The following is an 18,456-nucleotide window of genomic DNA, read 5'->3' on the forward strand; positions in this document are numbered from 1 at the left end:
TTGCCACTAAGTAACTTTGGGGTAGTGTTGATGGTAGATAGACCAAAAAGCGTCTACTTTTAAGCAAAAGGGAACTTAGTAATACTGTAGGGCGATAATGTCGACCGAATAGTGATTGCAGCGCGATACGTCGCGTGAACTGAACCATTATTTGTCGAATAACCGTCCATAGTAATCAGTTGTTATGGATTTTTTCTTAACCATTGTTACCAATTAAAGTTACAGTAAAGTAGCAAATTTGAAAACACCCAACTTTTCAGTGTTAACCTAGTAATAGTACTAACTCAAGAAATCTTTGCAAAGACTGATGTCTGAACATAATATGTCTTTCGCCAAATTCCCTAAATGATGCTTTCTTTCGTACTATATGCAGTACAACGCGCTGATTTTATTTGATTTGAGTCTCAAACTGCATTGTGATTTGAACTTGAAAACACTTGTTTACTCTTTTTCATACCAGAATATACCGAAATCTTATATTCCTCTTCAGTTGAATTCACTTCCCGCAGTGCTCATTAAAATAACTACCACAATATTTCATTTATATAAGCTTTATTTTTATGAAAATATAAACTTAATTTTCAATCATTTTGTTTATTATTATTTTGGATGTACAGGGTAATTACTTTGTATTTTCAAATACAATCATTCGTAAAAACAAAATGACAAAATATACATTTAACTACTTCGTTTTCAGGGAAGAGTTGTTGTAGTAATGATAAGTCTTCCAGTACGTAATACTGACATCGAGGGCAGTAACGAGATGATATGATAGGCAGCTGGAAAAAAAGGATTTTTAAATGATTTTTTACTTAACAATATCATAGTACCATAGGTACATATGTTCGAATTAAACTAGGTTAGGTTTAAAGTGTAATTTTTTAATGCAATCAAATTAATTTGGAGTGCACTCACTTGAAGTCAGGGCAAAGAAAAATACTTTCCAAAAAGTTATTTAAGAATTTTGGAATAAATATAATTTTTGCTATGCTGTAATAAACTAAATATTTATTTTGAATCAGGAGTGCTCACACCGTGGCTCACTTTGGCTCCCAACAAACATTACTTACAACCAGGGTTCAATTTTAAAATCAGAATCAGAATTTGAAATTTTGTTTTTATATTAAATGTGTAAATTTATTTTTTTATTTTAATTGTAAAAATCCCGTATTGGGATTAGAAATTATTTTTATTTAAGATTTTAGGGGTTACAAAATAAAAAAAAAATTAATATAAATGTTAATTCAATTATTTTAACACGGTGACTCACTTAAAACTATTGGGGTAAAAATCTGTTTTCATTCATTCATTGCCAGATGACATTGTCTCGCATTTAAATTTAAATTTTTTGGTCACTCGTCTTTTAAAATAAGACTTATATTTAAATAAAATTATTAATGGTTCTGAAATGGTTTCCAAAAAATTAGTTGACACAGTTGTAATTTTGAAGAAATAATATATTTTCATATAAACTGTGAACAATAAGTTAATGCCAATCAGATAGCAGATTTTTTCATATTTTAATTAACTAAAGAAGGGATTATGTCTGACCACGACTAGGACCAACATGTTTTAAACGTTCTGTGGACAGAATCAGCAACATTTTTAAGGTAAATTAAATTGAACCGAAATATTATTTTAGCAAAGAAATATAGCCAAACCAAGTTAGAAATTAATTAAAACTAATATTTAAGTGCTCATTAAATCACTACGAATAAAATAGTTTGTCAATTTACCTGTCTGTATGATATATAACACCGTTTTACTTTATGAGTTTGGTCACACATCATAGTTTCGGGGTTATTTATGTTCTTGCAATATAAACACTTTTCTTTCCACTCAATATGCGTTTTACAGTTCTTAGTATTCACATCAAATTCTTTAGTTAAAAAATTCAAAAATCGTTCTTTTGTTTGCTCTACAAAATTTTGGTGCAATAACAGCTTTTTGAATTTTCTAATTAAAACAATATATATCTTTAAAAAAACATGAATGGATTCTTTTTGAAATTCACTCAAAGCTGAAGATTTTAATGAAAATAAGTACTTAAGCCGACATATTACGTGAGTTATTTGAATACTAAGTGACAGAAATTTTAGTGAAAATGCAGTGGAGTCCTGGTTTTTTTTCGCCATGAACCTAAAAAAGAGGAAATTAATAAAGTTTTGACATTTTTTAATTAAATGTCGTTAATATAATAATCTTCAGAATACAAACCAAGCACGGCTTTGATAAAGCAAGTATATATTTTACAGAGAAAAAATAAGATAATAACAATTTTTAAACACTCAGAAACAAGCAATGTTTTTACTTATTATTCGAAAAACATTGTACAGCATTTGAATTGATTAATAGTATTGTCGCTAGCACAATAAATAGTACGTACAGCGAAAATTGTTGAAATTTAAGGGGTCAGTAGGGTAATCTGGCCTGTTTTTTTTTTTTACTTTTTTTTCATAGAAATTTTTATTCTACAATAGAACTTTTTTCACATATCAACAGGTATGTACAGTACTTGTCCAATAAATTACGAACGAAAACAAAAATTTAATATTTTTAATATAATTTAATAATATTGAATATGATTCAATACAAAAATATGATAATTTAAGTTTAATGTATATAGCATATAAAAAATAATTTTTTTTTTAAATACGCCAAATATTTATGTTTTTATTAATGATTAAAGTTAGAACTCCGGATAATTTTTTTGTTCGTTCGTAATTTATTGGACAGGTACTGTATATCGTGGAGTGTATAAACAATTTTTTTCGGAATTTTTTGATGACATCTGTCTGAGAAATGGCTGGGCGAATGAGATGCGCATTTCACTGGCGGATATGATTTCTCATGTTTGGATCATCTGAAACACAAAAACCCAATTTATTCTTAAAAAGTACGTGAATGGTTATCGTCCCTACTAGAAACACGAAAAAATGTTGATAATTAAAAAAGTAATTAACATTTTTCTTTTTTAATGTTTCCCCATATTTTTTTACATAAATTTTTTTGTAAAATTGTCAATAAATTATAAAAAATATAGGGACGATAGCCAGGGTTTTGTGAACACTCCGAGCGCTCCGAACGTCGAGCGGTATTATTATTTTTGGGCCTTTTTCAAAACCTTCCAATGGTAAAGTAGGTTTCTACATTAATTCTAAGGGTATAAGGGAACAGAAAATGCAAGCAAAAAAAATTTTTTTTTTAAAGATTACCCTACTGACCCCTCTATAATACTTTTGGTTTTTTTTTTTAATTATTTTTTTTTATATAATAATATATGTAGTATGTATGTATGTATGTATATCTATATTACGCAGCTCTGTTGGTATAGAGTGCGTATTTCGAATGTTTGTAGGTGACTCAAGCAGGAACTCTGCGAAAAGAAGGGTGAATTTACAGACTTCTAGGAGATTAATTGTTTAGGACACTTGTAGTGACAACAACTTTTTTTTACCTGTAAAATTCGTATGTAAGAGAATAGTGATAGTGTACAAAGAAAATTATGATTTACAATAAGGAAGTTGTGCATAATTGTAATGTTAGTGATATTTAATTAACAAATCTGACGGAACATAAAGGATTTGGGGAAAACATAATGTTGACATTTAAACACTTAACTAAGTATTCAAATATAATTTTGAATAATAAATAATAATAATCAACAAATAAGGAAAGGCTAAGAAAACTTGCAAAAAAGGTAGCCAGGGAAATACTTATTTATGTTGCGAAAGCATTCAACTTTTATTATTCGACGAAATCTTGAAAGGATTATAATCAAATTTGGCATCTTATTACCTTACATTGGGGGTCATTGACTCACTTAGTTTAATTATGTTACTTCGCGTCAGCAAAAATTATATGAAAATCTTCTTCAAATGACATTTATGCGATATAAATTTAACAGAAGAGGTTAAATATTATAATTGAGTTGATGTGGAAAATGTCAGCCAAAGTATCGGTATTCACTATATTAGGAAGATGAGGCTTAGACTAGGGCCTAAAACTAATTACATTCATATTAAGCGTTACATCAAATAATTTTTAAGAAATCATGTCATCTAACTACTAAGCTTAGAAGTAAATATTCATGTTGATTTTAATTATGCAAAATGTTAATAATGAAACAAGTAAGGAAAGGCTAAGTTCGGGTGTCACCGAACATTTCATACTCTCGCATGATAAAGTGATAATCGAGATTTCATTATCCGTCATTTAAATATTTTTCAAATACCGTATTTGTGTAAAGTTTTATTCCGCTATCATCATTGGTTCTTAATGCATAAATTATACAGAGAAGGCATCAGATGGAATTCAAAATCGCGTTATATTGGAAGAAGGCGTGGTTGTGAACCGATTTCACCCATATTTCGTACATGCCATCAGGGTGTTAAGAAAATATTATGTACCGAATTTCATTGAAATCGGTCTAGTAGTTCCTGAGATATGGTTTTGGGTCCATAAGTGGGCGACGCCACGCCCATTTTCAATTTTTAAAAAAGCCTGGGTGCAGCTTCCTTCTGCCATTTCTTCTGTAAAATGTAGTGTTTCTGACGTTTTTTGTTAGTCCGTTAACGCACTTTTAGTGATTTTCAACATAACCTTTGTATGGGAGGTGGGCGTGGTTATTATCCGATTTCTTTCTTTTTTGAACTGTATGTGGAAATGCCTGAAGTAAACGACTCTTTCGAGTTTGGTTGACATAGCTATAGTAGTTTCCGAGATATGTACAAAAAACTTAGTAGGGGGCGGGGCCACGCCCACTTTTCCAAAAAAATTACGTACACATATGAATCTCCCTAATGCGATCCTTTGTGCCAAATTTCACTTTAATATCTTTATTTATGGCTTAGTTATGACACTTTATAGGTTTTCGGTTTCCGCCATTTTGTGGGCGTGGCAGTTGGCCGATTTTGCCCATCTTCGAACTTAACCTTCTTATGGAGCCAAGAAATACGTGTACCAAGTTTCATCATGATATCTCAATTTTTACTCAAGTTACAGCTTGCACGGACGGACGGACAGACAGACATCCGGATTTCAACTCTACTCGTCACCCTGATCACTTTGGTATATATAATCCTATATCTGACTCTTTTAGTTTTAGGACTTACAAATAACCGTTATGTGAACAAAACTATAATACTCTCCTTAGCAACTTTGTTGCGAGAGTATAAAAAATATTTTCAGTTGAAATACTCTTGGAGTCTAATATATGTACATATGTACTGAAAGTGGAAATCTAATACATAATATCTTTGACAAAAATTACTAATAATTGCCATAACCAAACTTTTAAGCTTTTTCAAGGGTAAAATAACACAAACATATGGCAGCCAATCATTTTGAACTAAGTTCGGCATCAAATATATGATCGTAAGCTTTATTCTATCAACCTTGAGTTGGTACGACACAGAATACATAAAATAACAATTTTTTATTTAGTACTGAGTACAAAAGAAAAATACTAAATTATATTTAAGCGAACTCATCTAAACTTCACTTTACTGATATATCTTACCTTTGATAACTTAGGAAATTCGAAACAAACACAAATTTTGTTTGAAGTTGAAGTAAAAAGGAGTCATTCAAAACGGCAGGTAACTGAGTATTTATGATATCCGAAAGAGGGCAGTAATTGTCATATTCCATATTATTAAATATATCCATTCCCAAGATAGTTGCATTATCGTTACATGGATTAATTACATGTTTGCTAGGCATTGCTAATAGCTTTCGGTCGCCGAGTCTTTGCAATTTTACAATATTTATAAATATACTATTATGCATATATTTACATTGTTGTGTATATTCTCCGTTACGAAATAATATAAAGGTCAATATATTTGTATTTAGTGATGGAATTGTACCCAGAATTCCTACGTTCGAGGTCTTCAAATTGGTCTCAATACTATGTTCAATTATTTCAAATTCCCTTTGATCCACAAAGTTTATTTGAAAATAACTCACATCATTCGTGATGGTAGTGACGATAAAATCAGAGGAAGATATGAATTGGATTCCTATTCAACGGAAGATAAAAAAATTATTTTGCTACATACATATTAGAAATTTGTTTACCTGTTACTTTTATCCCACCAATATACAGCTCTTTACAGTGCATAACTTCACCTTTAGTATTGAACGAATACAGGATTATATTAGGACCTTTATTAAAAACGACCAGATATATACTGGCAGAAAACTTATTTACAAGTACTTTGCTGCAAACTATATTATCTTTTTTACTCCATAAATCTTCCAATGGAGTTATAATAGGCATATCATTAATTAGATTTACTGAAAATAATTTCAAAATACCATCTCTAGTACTAATAAGCAAAAAATGATCAAATAGATGTATATCATATATTTTTTTAAGTGTTGTTCTTGTTATACAAATATCTTTTACATTAGCACTTTTTGTATCTTGGAAAAAAATAATTGCTATATATCCATTCTCGAAAGATACTAATAATATCGGTTCCTTTTTATGCCAAGCAGCTGCAGTTATGTAGCAGTCAATAGCATGACTTTCTGTGAAGCCCTTGATTTTTGAGGCTAATTTTTCATCAAAAAATAAATCATTAACATTGCATATTTCATTCCAATGACGACTAGGAGCAGCCATCTTTATTAATATTCGACACAGTCCACTATTAGTTACAATAACGGCAAGTGAATCTCCGATCGCTGTATTCCGTGGTGCTCGTTTAAATTGCAAAGCATTTACTTTTGGAGGTTCACAAGAAAAATGTGCCATATATGTCGGCTCTAATACTCGTCGATGCTGTTCCAATAAAGTCGAGTCATTATAAGCTTGTTTCAAATCGTTTTTCTTTAATGATTCCAAGTTATAAGTTTGTGGAATTTTAACGTAATATAAATTATATGGCAAATCAGTTAACTCTGTTGATAAATCTAAAAGATCCAATATTATAAGCTGATTACTGGAACATTGTAATGCTATCAGGTTTTCACCGGATATTAAGTCAAAGTCCACAATTATGTCTTGTTTCACCTCCGACAAATGTAATTGGGTAAGTATCAAGGACGTCATGGCCTTTTCATATATCTAAAAAAATACAAAGATCGTGATTATGAGAAATATTCACAAATTCAAAATTTATAGCACAACTCTGAAAAGTTAAATAAATATGATCCAATATTAGGTAATATTACGATTGTCCTGTAAAAAATATAGTATATAGCCACCGACCTTTTTAATATCTATCGACATTATCAAATTTGTAAAAATTAGACACAACTGTTTTATTGCTAAGAGTTTGTGCTAGTACACTTTCAATTGATAATCTTGCCATTCCTGTCAGCGGAGATAAAGAAATGCCCAACACATCACTCGTTGGGAGTGATAGAACAATTGCTAAACGTCATAACCACTGAATTCTGTGAACAGTCAAAGTTCAGGAGGTTTTGACTTTTAGCAATTGTAAACGAGGGATATTCAGATAGCAATATTACCAAATAAATATGTAATTGGACTGATCTGTTTGTACAGTACCACTAACAAAAAATATAAAACGATGAAAATTAAAGAAAAATGTGAAATTTAAATGTATTTGATGAAACGCTTTGTAATGTCATGCATCATAGTATTTCAATGGAAAACAAGAAAAAACGTTAACTTCAGTTGCACCGAAGCTAAACACCCTTCACAGGTGCATTTCTGTTAGTAACTATGTGTTCAGTTAGTATGGAAGCTATATGCTATAGTCAACCGATCTGATCAATTTCTTCGGAGATTACATTGTTGCTTTAGGAAATAATATATACCAAATTTCGTGAATATATTTGGTCAAATGTGAAAGTTGTCCATACAAGAACTTGATTCCGATCGTTCAGTTTGTATGGCAGCTATATGCTATAGTTAACCGATCTGATCAATTTCTTTGGAGATTACATTTTTGCCTTAGAAAATAATATATACCAAATTTGGTGAAGATACGTTGTCAAATGTGAAAGTTTTTCATATAAGAACTTGATTCCGATCGTTCAGTTTGTATGGCAGCTATATGTTATAGTGGTCCGATATCGGCCGTTCCGACAAATGAGAAGCTTCTTGAAGAGAAAATGACGTTTGCAAAATTTCAAAACGATATCTTAAAAACTGAGGGACTGGTTCGTATTATACAGACAGACAGACGGACATGGCTAAATCGACTCAGCTCGACATACTGATCATTTATATATATATAGGGTCTCCGACGATTCCTTCTGGGTGTTACAAACTTCGTAACAAACTTAATATATCCTGTTCAGGGCATAATTATTAAAAACGGGATACACTTAAAATACCGAAGTTCAAAATGCCCACACATCAAAATGCCGACAAATAAAAAGTCCGACAAAATTTTAGCTTGGCGGCTTTTTTCTACCAAAGCACTGAAAGAGTATTCTACTAAGGGTTATGATCCTGAGCGTGTTCGTGGCCAGAGTCCGCAAGGCCTCAAACGAACAACTCCACCTTTTCTTGATTATTAAAAACGGGATACACTTAAAATACCGAAGTTCAAAATGCCCACACATCAGAATGCCGACGAATAAAAACTCCGACAAATATTTTATCTTGGCGGCTTTTTTCTACCAAAGCACTGAAAGAGTATTCTATTGCCCCACGCCAATATAGGTTATAGTAATTCCCTCTGGTGCCTGTTTGAGTTTCGAGATAGAGATGTTAAACAACAGCTTTGAACTTTTTCACTCAGATGGTTCTCTTCAGTCCTGGAGGGAGCGTAGTTTTCTCAATGTCCTGCAGTAGCGTTTTGTGACTGACTGCCACGAACTATCTGGGCGTTTATGATGCAAAGTGCTGTGGTGGTACCGTGCCCTTTTCGGAATCCATGCTGGTGGTTTGCTAGGCTGAGGTCGTGAGTGAAGGTTGGGAGTAGCAAGGCCTCAAGTGTCTTCACTACTGGGGAGAGGAGATTTATCGGACGATAGGACTCCTCTTTTTGGCGGGTTTCCTAGGTTTCAGTAGTGGGACCACCATTCTGACTTTCCACACATCGGGCATTTGTAGAGTGGTCAGCGACAGGTTGAGGATCAAGATGCTTTAGAATAAGCATGTTGCTTCCATCAGGGCCAATGGATTTGGATGGTTTTTCCTTGTTGATGACCTTCTGAACCTCCTCATCACTGAAAGTACGCGGTGAAATTTCTTTTGGCATTTTGTGCAGCCGTCGGGTAACACATCGTTTGGTTTTGTTTACCGAAGAGTGTACTATAAAATGCCGACTAAAATAAATTGAATTGAATTTCAACTCGGTCATCATGTCTCTGCAGACAACCGCTAGAAATGGCAATATCGGGCGAGCTATTACAGGTGCCCTTAATCCTGGAGGGGGCTTCGTCATTCATTGTGCAGAATGTCTATCTGTTTCGCCAGCTCCATCCTTATACGATCATTTGACAGGCAGCAATACCAAAGATCATGGTGCGCCTTAAAGTAGCCTCGTCCCAAGCGGTTTTCACCACGAAGTAGTTCACCTATATTCATCAGATGTCTTGTAGGACAACATGTAACTGGGGGGATGTATATATTAAATATTTAGAGCTCGTCATTGCTTGACAGTATAGCTATACCCTTACATTCTAGGGTAGAATCCCTGCGATCGAGTTCGTCGTCGATAAGATAATATTACACGGTGTTGTGCAGTATGAAGGCTTGGCCTCCACCATTATCTCGCTCGCGATCATTACGTAAAACGCTGAAACCTGCACAACTCAGAAGATCTGAACGGCTGTTTAGCTTAGTTTCTTGTACCGCAGCTATCGATACGTATTCCCGGTTAATGAGTGCAACTATCTCCTAGATCTTGATCTGGAATCCGTTACAGTTAAATTGTAAAATCCGAGTTTGTCGCGGGTGTCCGTAGGTGATCAGGGAGTGAGGGTGGTTGTTGTAGCTGTAGAACTCTCAGGTGCGGTTATCGCACTGTGGTGTTAGTTGGCGACGCTACTCTTGGGTGTTGCGAGGGCAGGCTGCAGCATGGGGCAATATACGACACACTCCACTCACGTGTGGGGCGCAGGCATAAACACGTCGGGAAGTGACACTAACCAGTACAAAAATTTCACTTGACTGATGTAACATTCCGACGTATGACGGTCTGACACACGGAGAAGACTGTGCGAGGAACCAGGAGCTGAATGAAGGTCGCGTAATACTCCTTTCCACGTTGGCTGCATTTAGAGCACGGCCGAATCTAAATGAATAACCACGGTCGATCCAACACCAGGATTTATAAGATAATAAAAATTTTGAAAGATCATCACACGATAATGAATTTTGTATTGATGGTACAATCTTTCTTTTTCACTTATTTTTATACTATTAGAAAATATGTTACCAATATTTTTTTGCTTGCTTGCAACCATTTTCTTATTGTTTGAATAAATGGATTTTATCGAAAGTTAAATATGAAATTATAGTTATTTTTTCACTATTTAATGCAAAACAAATGTTGAGAACCGAATTACAGAAGTGTTAGTGGATATAATTGTAAAATTCACTATAAACCGGAGAAACACGCATTTCAAATACTTCATTCTCGAACTTTAAATGCAAATATCTCAAAACAATAAGTCAGCGGCAACTATATCTAAAGGACCTTCTTTATCCGTACATACCCAAATAAAACTTCAAAAAACTTTGACTATCATAAAGTAAAATGCATTACAAATTTATGATAAATATAGTAAATGTAAATACACCAAAAACAAGTTTACAGCAACCAAATTATAATAAACTTACTTCGTGCTGGCAAGCCTTATATTTCACAATATAACATAAAATAAATTTAATACATGATCTAGCTCCTTGTTACAACTTAAATTTCTGTATAAAAATTCACTTTTTTATATTTTGTATTTGTTTACGGTAGGATAAGTTTCTAACACAAATTCTCAAGTGTTTAATTGTTATACCGACATGCAATAAACGTTCTTGTGACAACACTATTCTTATTGCTAACACTATTGCTAACACTATTGCATATGTGCGTAACACATATTGCTAATGTTAGGCAATTGTTAGCTAACAATTTTTAGAATAACAGTTGTTGGCGATAAATTAATCCCCCTTGCTGTTGCAAGAGTGTACGATGACACAAAATACAAAAATCCTAAACCGAAATATGCAAAGGACACGAGAGCACCCATTGCAGAATCTAGGGATATATGAACAGCGGATTCGGTCAATTTATTGTAAATGACTATTGTGCATGGCTATTGTGAATTGGCGCACCTTTTGCATTCATTCTTAATATAAAACTGTAAGACGTCTATATAATTTAAATATAAATTATATAAAATCCATTTAAATCTTCGGCAATTTCACGGCGAAATATGTTTTTATGTAAAATGCTAAAACAGGGTATAATTATAGTTTTGCGTCTCACTGCACGAAGATAAACATGGGTTTTGGTTTGATATTCTTTAATGACATTGTAAATAATTTTCTGTGTGTGTTTGTTGTTGTGCCGTTGCACCAAGTAGAAAATTCTGCAATTCGTGCACCGTTCAAGGGATTTGCAAGAGTAAGAGAATACCCCTAATATACGTGGTGTTTTGACAGCTTTATTAGATTTAAATAAGAAATTTAGAGCGGCAACCACGTCATCAAAGACAAAGTGCCAGCGGATAGTTATTTCCCTCGACAGCCGGTTCCACGTTACCGAAATTGACCCTGTTTTTATCCGTTCGGCGATTTATTCCCGTTTCCTGCTTTTCCGGAAGAAAAATTGTGAAAAATATTTTGTTTCCTTTTTATTAATTAATTTTTTAAGTCACTTTGACAGAATATTTCGAAGAGCTTTTGTGTAAAAGCTTTTAGCAAAGTTTGTTACCTTTTTTTTAACTGTGTTTATACAAATACCACAATGAAACATCATAGCATTGTTACCAGCAAAATACTATGTACATTGATCATATGGCGAAGTCCAAAACAGCAACCTCCTCGAGCAGAATTAACTGCACGGAGGCGGGCGGCTTCAAGAAGTCGAAAGGGTGAGGAAGCGGAGAGGGAAAATGCCCACCACACAAGCTGGAGGCCCTGGCGGCCATTAGCGGTGTTATCTGAGGCACCTTCGCATAGAAGTTACCCAGGTGAACCTACAACACGCGAGGGTATCCTCGGCTGTCATCGCGAGGCTTTGTCTAGAGGCGAGCCGGTGAAAGCATTATCCATGAAAAGACATGATGGGTCCCATACGACCAGCGCAGAGGACAGGGCAACGGCACTCTTGCTTGCCCACTTCCCGGTTCGGGATGAAGAAATTCCACCAAGGGGCGCACATAGGCCAGGTCGCTCTGATTAGACAGCTGCAAAGAAATTATTCACTGTAGACTGAATCAAATGGGCACTGATCTCCTTCTCGAACTATAACTTACCAAGGGCGAATGGCATTTCCCAGCACTTTTGCAACAACACATCACACACCTCGTTGGGCTGATGACGGATAGCCTAACGAAGGCTTCTATCTCAGAACAGTAGAGAATAGCGAAGGAGATCTTCATCCCCAAGGTAGAAATTATGTAAGTACTACTCGCTGGCCAAATAGTGTAGACAACTACAAAGGTTCGAAGACGCTGAAAATCGCATCCCTACACGCTAGTCAGCAGCATACAGAGTAGGTAGGTCCACTAACACTGTTGTTTACCAACTTACAGCTAAACACCAAAATTCGCTGGGAAATGGCTAGGTTGCGATATCTGCTTTTCTTCACATCAAAGCTCCTTTTGACAATGCGTCCCACGCAAGCACGAATGTCACGGCTCCAGTATGCAGATGAATAGAGGTTGTGGGGAAGAGAAAGGTTTTTCTTGGCACCACGAAAGGCTGTCCATGGGGTGGATTTTTATCTCTCCACTATGGAGCCTAGTAATAGATGAGCTCCTTGAGTTGTTCACAAACAATTTGAATCGGTGCCAGGGGTACGACGTAAATTTGAAAACACCCTCTGCGACATATTCCACAAGGGGCTTAAATTTAGCAAAGGGATAGTGTAATACAGTAAGGTTAAACATCTACGCATCAAAAACAACCGTCGTCCCTTTCACAAAGCGAATATCTCTTCCGAACTTTAGGCCCTTAACACTTGGTGGCAGAGAGTTGGAGGTGTCTAAAGAGGTCAAATTCCTAGACCTCGGATTAGACTCACCCTCACGATGCAATAGCCTTGTGAAACTAACTTTGTCCAGAGCCACTAAGGTACTCCTGATATGCAGTCGCCTAACCGAATGAGACGTTTTCCAAGCAGGAAGCTGGAAGCTGTCTAAAGGGGTCAAATTCCTAGACCTCGGATTAGACTCAACCTCACGATGCAATAGCCTTGTGAAACTAACTTTGTCCAGAGCCACTAAGGTACTCCTGATATGCAGTCGCCTAACCGAATGAGACGTTTTCCAAGCAGAAGTCTTTGCTATAGGTCAGTGTGGAGTTTCTAATTTCCGTCGTAATCATCGTACCTCCCTTCACCTATGAAATCAAATCGCCTATCAGTTCGCAACCGTGTACGACTGATCTGGTTGATGGGGCATTAAAGAGTAGCTGGCAATGAGGTGACCAATGAACTACGGTTGTTTCTAGAATGATTGGACCAAAACTATGCATTGCGATGGAACATAAAGGGGTTGTTCCTCAAGCAAAGGCAAGAGCCACTTGCGCCACGCCAAGTTACTATTGGGATGTTACAACCTAGCAGTTTAGAGATATGATCAATCTCCACAAGAGACCAATTCCGTCTCCTTGTCGCACACTTGTTCAACACAGGCATAGTCTATTGCGTAAACTGCAACTGGTTTTGTGACATGTAACTGGAAACTCCAGAACTAATTAATAAACTCAAGGCCCTTGATTCCATTCACGTAGACATAGATCACATCACCCCCGTTGCATTCAGCAAGCTCTTGGATTTGACCAGACCTTTGTGACCAGAAGACACAATAGAAGAAAGGTCGCAGTGTAAAATCTAAATCCCAGCCGAAGATAAAATAATAAACTTTTAACGTAATATGTACCAAAAAATTAAATTTTTATTCACTGGTTTACAATTGAATTAAAAAAAATTAAATTGCCTTAAATTCAACGCTGTTCATTTTTTCAATAATAGTTGCGCATTCAACTACAACAATTTGTTGAACAACTTCTTTAACTTTATCAATAACCAATTTACATTCTGCCGTTATCTCTTTTTTTAAAAAGTTTATATGATCAGCATTAAGAGTAGTAGGCAATCCGTCAATTAAGCACAAGTTAGTACGACACGGTCCATTTAAATCTTTAGGATAACGCCGTATATCCTGAGAAGTAATTGTGCTTTCGTTAGTAAAATCCAAATACACAACAGTATAACGTGAGTTTCCCATTATTTTCACGACTCTGGCTCTATACCACTCATTCTCGAACTTAGCCAAGCAATATTCATGAAGTTTTGGACTATAAAATTGTCCATTATCTTCGTAATTGTTCAAATACTCCTGTACAGTAACTAAATATTTCAAGTCCGTTTCTGCTATACAACCTATATACCCGTAACTCAAAGCTGAAGTATCCAGAACTACCACTTTGAAATTTGACAAATTAGTTTGAAATATATATATGTCAAATGGTGGTGATAAGATTGGTTTTTCCTTCTGACAAGGTTCATCGAGACAGAGATCAAGCAAAAGGTCCTCGTTATTATTTAAATTTTTAATTTCGATGTCTTCAGAATTTTGAACGTTTTCATACACCTTTCCAAAGTTAGTGTCGAAACATAATTTATTTATTTCTTCATTTAGGTTTACGTTTCCACATGTTAGAGAAACTTTTTCTCCGATTTTGTTACTGCTCGTCTCAATACATCGACGCAATTCGCACTGCATCCCTTCAAATTTTTCGAGCAAAGACATTACTTTTGAATCAGAACATTCCCCCACATTATGCAGTATTACAAGTGCCGACAATCGGGGAAATTTCAGGACATCATCTACCGCCATTCTGAGATCAACTTTAGCAACAGTTGCTATCCATCCGTAATCGCAATATAATAATGTAATGCGTTTGTCGTCCTGGATTGATAACACTTCAACTCGAGTATATGTACCCTTATATAATAAAAGAGCAACAGATCCCACAGAAGGGCACACAATTAATTCCGGAGCATTTTTTCCAAAAGCATTTATTTCCTTCTGAATATCTGTGAAGTTATCTGGCGGTTTATGCGCACGCACCAAACATTTATTTGATGAAAGGAATTTTACCAAAATAACATTTTCAGTAAAATTACGTGTTTTGTTGCTCAGTTTAGTATTCTTTTCAGTGTCATCATTTTTCAATAACTCTTCAACTGACGTGGAGCTGACTTGATTACCATTGGATTCCGAAATCAATTTCTTACGTAATAATATATCCTCTGCGTGACTAAGAGGCACCAAATGTGGCATCGGCAAACAAATATAACGGTGCCGTGGCCAATCCATGCGCTGGCATTCCATGGAACAATATAAATCAACGCAACGTTCACAAGACCACTCTGCCTTTTTATGACACAAAACGCATAATCCCCATGTAGGTGAAAGCTTGGGTAAATCAGATGCGAACATTTTTACCGAGTACTTAATGCCCAATTCGAACGACGCAATCAAACGTTTGATGAAAAATAATCCGTTACGAAGTGGAAATGACCCAATTTTATCGAAAAAATTATCGCAACTGGCTTACGGGGTATCCCGACAGGCAAATGTTTATGGTATACTAACTGCATTGCTAAACGTATTGCCTGTGGAGACTCCATATTGCTTCATTTGCATGTACATATACTGACTGCAGTTTCATTCCGTTTATTTTAAATTTAGTAACGCGATTCCTGAATCTACATTATAGGTGTACATAAATATATGAATTTTGAGAGTTTAGTTTCAATTTCCTACATTCCTTAAACCTTTTGCATTCTGCATAATATTTAAACTACCAATAGGAGAGTGCAGCAGCAAAACAAATGTATCTTTTTCGATCGACCTTTACAGGGCACCTACATCGTATGACGTTATTGGTTTTACAGTGTAAAACGACCTGGCTTTGGTGTAAGTGAACTGAGTCGCTAATATCTTAGTCCTCAGCATTCAGTTTCTGATACTTAGGTCCGTTAGCTTTTCCAGCGTGTTCAACAAAAACAAGGACCCAAATTGTTGTTAAAAACACTTAAACCTAAGAGCAATCTTGTAATTTCTCTTAAAGATCTTCCAGTGTACCCTAATAGGTTTGAAAGAAATCAGCGTTAATCCCGATTAACTGCGCACTTAACCAGATCCAAATTTGTAGGTGACAGACGGCAGCTATGCGAGTTTGAAGCTCTCGTAAACAGCTGATTGCCATTTCAAAAAAAATGGATACAAGATAAACATTGCGGTTGTTGGCCAATTTTTGCAATACCATTTCTTATTACAGAAACATATGAGCACTTTATTTTTAAAACTTCATTATAACATTACACCATTGAGGTATTCTCTTGCTCCTGCAAAACCCTTGCACGATGCACGAATTGCAGAATTTTCCACTTGTTGCAACGGCACAAACACACGCAGAAAATTATTCGCAATGGCTTTAAAATATGTCAAACCAAAGCCCATGTTTATTCTCGTCCAATGAAACCTAAAAATATAACTGCAACCCTGTTTTAGCTGTCATTTTATCACTATTGCGCTGATAATTGTTGCGTAAGGTAAGTTTTCAACAGATTTTATAATTTCTATTTAAATTAAAAATATTTGTTACAGTTTTTTTTTAAGAATGAATACAGAAGGTGCGCCAATTTACAAAAGTCATGCACAATAGTCTTTCACAATAAATTTACCGAATCAGCTGTTCTTATATCACTAGATTCTACAATGCATATTTAGGTATAGGATTTTTGCCTTTTGGGTCATCGCGTAATCTTGAAAGAGCAAGAGAATCCCCTCCTAAGATAAAACTTATTGTTTTATTATTGAAAATTTGCAAAACAACAACAGTGTTTCTTGTTTTTCATTCACAATAGATTAAAATTGGCCATTTTTAACAATGTTGCCAACGAAAGTGCAGCTAACTCTCTAAAATTTTGAGGATTAAATGGAAATTAACAACGGAGCTATCTTCACTAACCCCAGACTTAATCCAGATTAACGCTGCCGTCTGTCAATGCTATACCTCCTAAATGTGGGTGAGCTCCTCTTATTACAAATGACAAGAGTCGCTAGCAGTTATATTTATAGCCTTGAGTTTCCCCGAGCTTAGAATATTTGGGCAACTTTCTTATGCATTCACAAAGCATTTGAGATCTGAGACACAATGAAGCATACTGATACGTCAAAATTCCAGATTAAACATCAGAGATACACAAGGAAAAATTGGCATCTCGCAAAATAGTGATGTGAGATAAACGCTCTACGTAATTTTTACCATAGATATGCCATTCCGTTTTTCCATTTGGTCTATGTACTTTTCGATAAGCGTATCTATATTTTTATTCAGGTGAATTCAGATGGATTGCTTTCATTTGTTTGTTTAATTTTTTTTTTGATTTTTGTAGTGTTTAAATCAGCTGTGATATTTTGATAAGCTGCTCTACACATGCACAGGGAGATTTCGAGTAAATTAGCTTCAAATATTCTCGGTGACGAGATTAACAAGTGTCATTTTTGTATGGCAAAATCTACTACGCAGCATGTTGCAAAATACTTTATATTGTACATGTTGTAGTATACTTTTAAACCATATGTGTGTCATCAGTATTTTTAATTTTTTTCTAAACCAAATCAGTTTTGAACTGCAATAGTGGTCTAGAAACCATTAAAATTATGTGGTGTTGCGTAATGTTCTATGATAGATTGCACTGTACACACCAAAAGCTTTAAGCTGTTCTGCCGCAATCTTACGTTTTCTGTAATTTTGACCGCATTAAAAAAATATAAAGAAAAATGAAAAAGAAAATTAGGAAAAAAAAAACAAAAACAAAAAATGCATTGGAAATACAATTAACAAAAAAATTATTTATGTGTGGGTGCGGTTGAAGAAACATTTGAGAGGTATACATAAAGCCATATTTATGCAGAAATGCGTACGCAACTGTTTGTTATGGATTCGAAGGTAGCCACTATTGATTAAAAAATAAATGTCTTCATTCCTTTTCTCAACAGCGAGAGTTTTAAAATCATTATATATGCACTGAAAAGATTCGACCGATTGAGTTCAAAATTTTAGGTACAAGATCTTTAGAATAAACTAAACTTTTGAGATAAGTGAAACCCTGCGAAGAAATAGTGGCTGAAATCTAAAAAGATTAGGTTACTAGAGTCGAATGATTTGCTGAAGAAATTAAAGGTAAAATCGAAAAAAATATTTGGCCTGTGATAACTCATAAATTTTAGGCATTGCTGATATTTTTGCATTTCCACTATAGTTTTCAAAGGATTGCC

General features: G+C 34.8%; 2 protein-coding genes across 4 annotated transcripts; both read right to left on the reverse strand.

Moving 5' to 3' along the window:
- Positions 1–574: 574 nt before the first annotated feature.
- LOC120777863 lies at positions 575–10,957 on the reverse strand. Of its 3 annotated transcripts, XM_040109413.1 has the most exons (6): positions 10,775–10,957; positions 6,982–7,075; positions 6,082–6,921; positions 5,522–6,023; positions 1,737–2,139; positions 575–779 (listed from the first exon to the last, which is right to left on the reverse strand). In XM_040109413.1, exons 2-6 carry the CDS (start codon positions 7,058–7,060, stop codon positions 636–638), a joined length of 1,968 nt encoding a protein of 655 aa, XP_039965347.1. In that variant the 5' UTR covers positions 7,061–7,075; positions 10,775–10,957; the 3' UTR covers positions 575–635. The 3 variants fall into 3 exon arrangements, with proteins under 3 accessions (XP_039965347.1, XP_039965346.1, XP_039965348.1); XM_040109412.1 differs by having other exon boundaries at positions 6,082–7,075; XM_040109414.1 differs by lacking the exon at positions 1,737–2,139 and having other exon boundaries at positions 6,082–7,075.
- Positions 10,958–14,078: 3,121 nt separating this feature from the next.
- On the reverse strand, positions 14,079–15,661 carry LOC120778715. The gene has a single exon (XM_040110678.1). It carries the CDS (start codon positions 15,604–15,606, stop codon positions 14,089–14,091), a length of 1,518 nt encoding a protein of 505 aa, XP_039966612.1. The 5' UTR covers positions 15,607–15,661; the 3' UTR covers positions 14,079–14,088.
- Positions 15,662–18,456: the final 2,795 nt, after the last annotated feature.

The sequence above is a fragment of the Bactrocera tryoni genome, chromosome 5 (assembly GCF_016617805.1).
Source record: "Bactrocera tryoni isolate S06 chromosome 5, CSIRO_BtryS06_freeze2, whole genome shotgun sequence".
NCBI classification, from domain to species: Eukaryota; Metazoa; Arthropoda; class Insecta; order Diptera; family Tephritidae; genus Bactrocera; species Bactrocera tryoni.

Bases quoted from the DNA above. Each gene is read 5' to 3' on its own strand.
- LOC120777863 (XM_040109412.1), bottom strand. From the start codon at position 7,060: ATGACGTCCTTGATACTTACCCAATTACATTTGTCGGAGGTGAAACAA. The intron at 6,024-6,081 runs GTAAACAAATTT...TCCGTTGAATAG, and splicing joins TGGTGGGATAAAAGTAACAG to GAATCCAATTCATATCTTCC. The intron at 2,140-5,521 runs GTAAGATATATC...CCTCTTTTTTAG, and splicing joins AATTTCCTAAGTTATCAAAG to GTTCATGGCGAAAAAAAACC.
- LOC120778715 (XM_040110678.1), bottom strand. From the start codon at position 15,606: ATGTTCGCATCTGATTTACCCAAGCTTTCACCTACATGGGGATTATGC.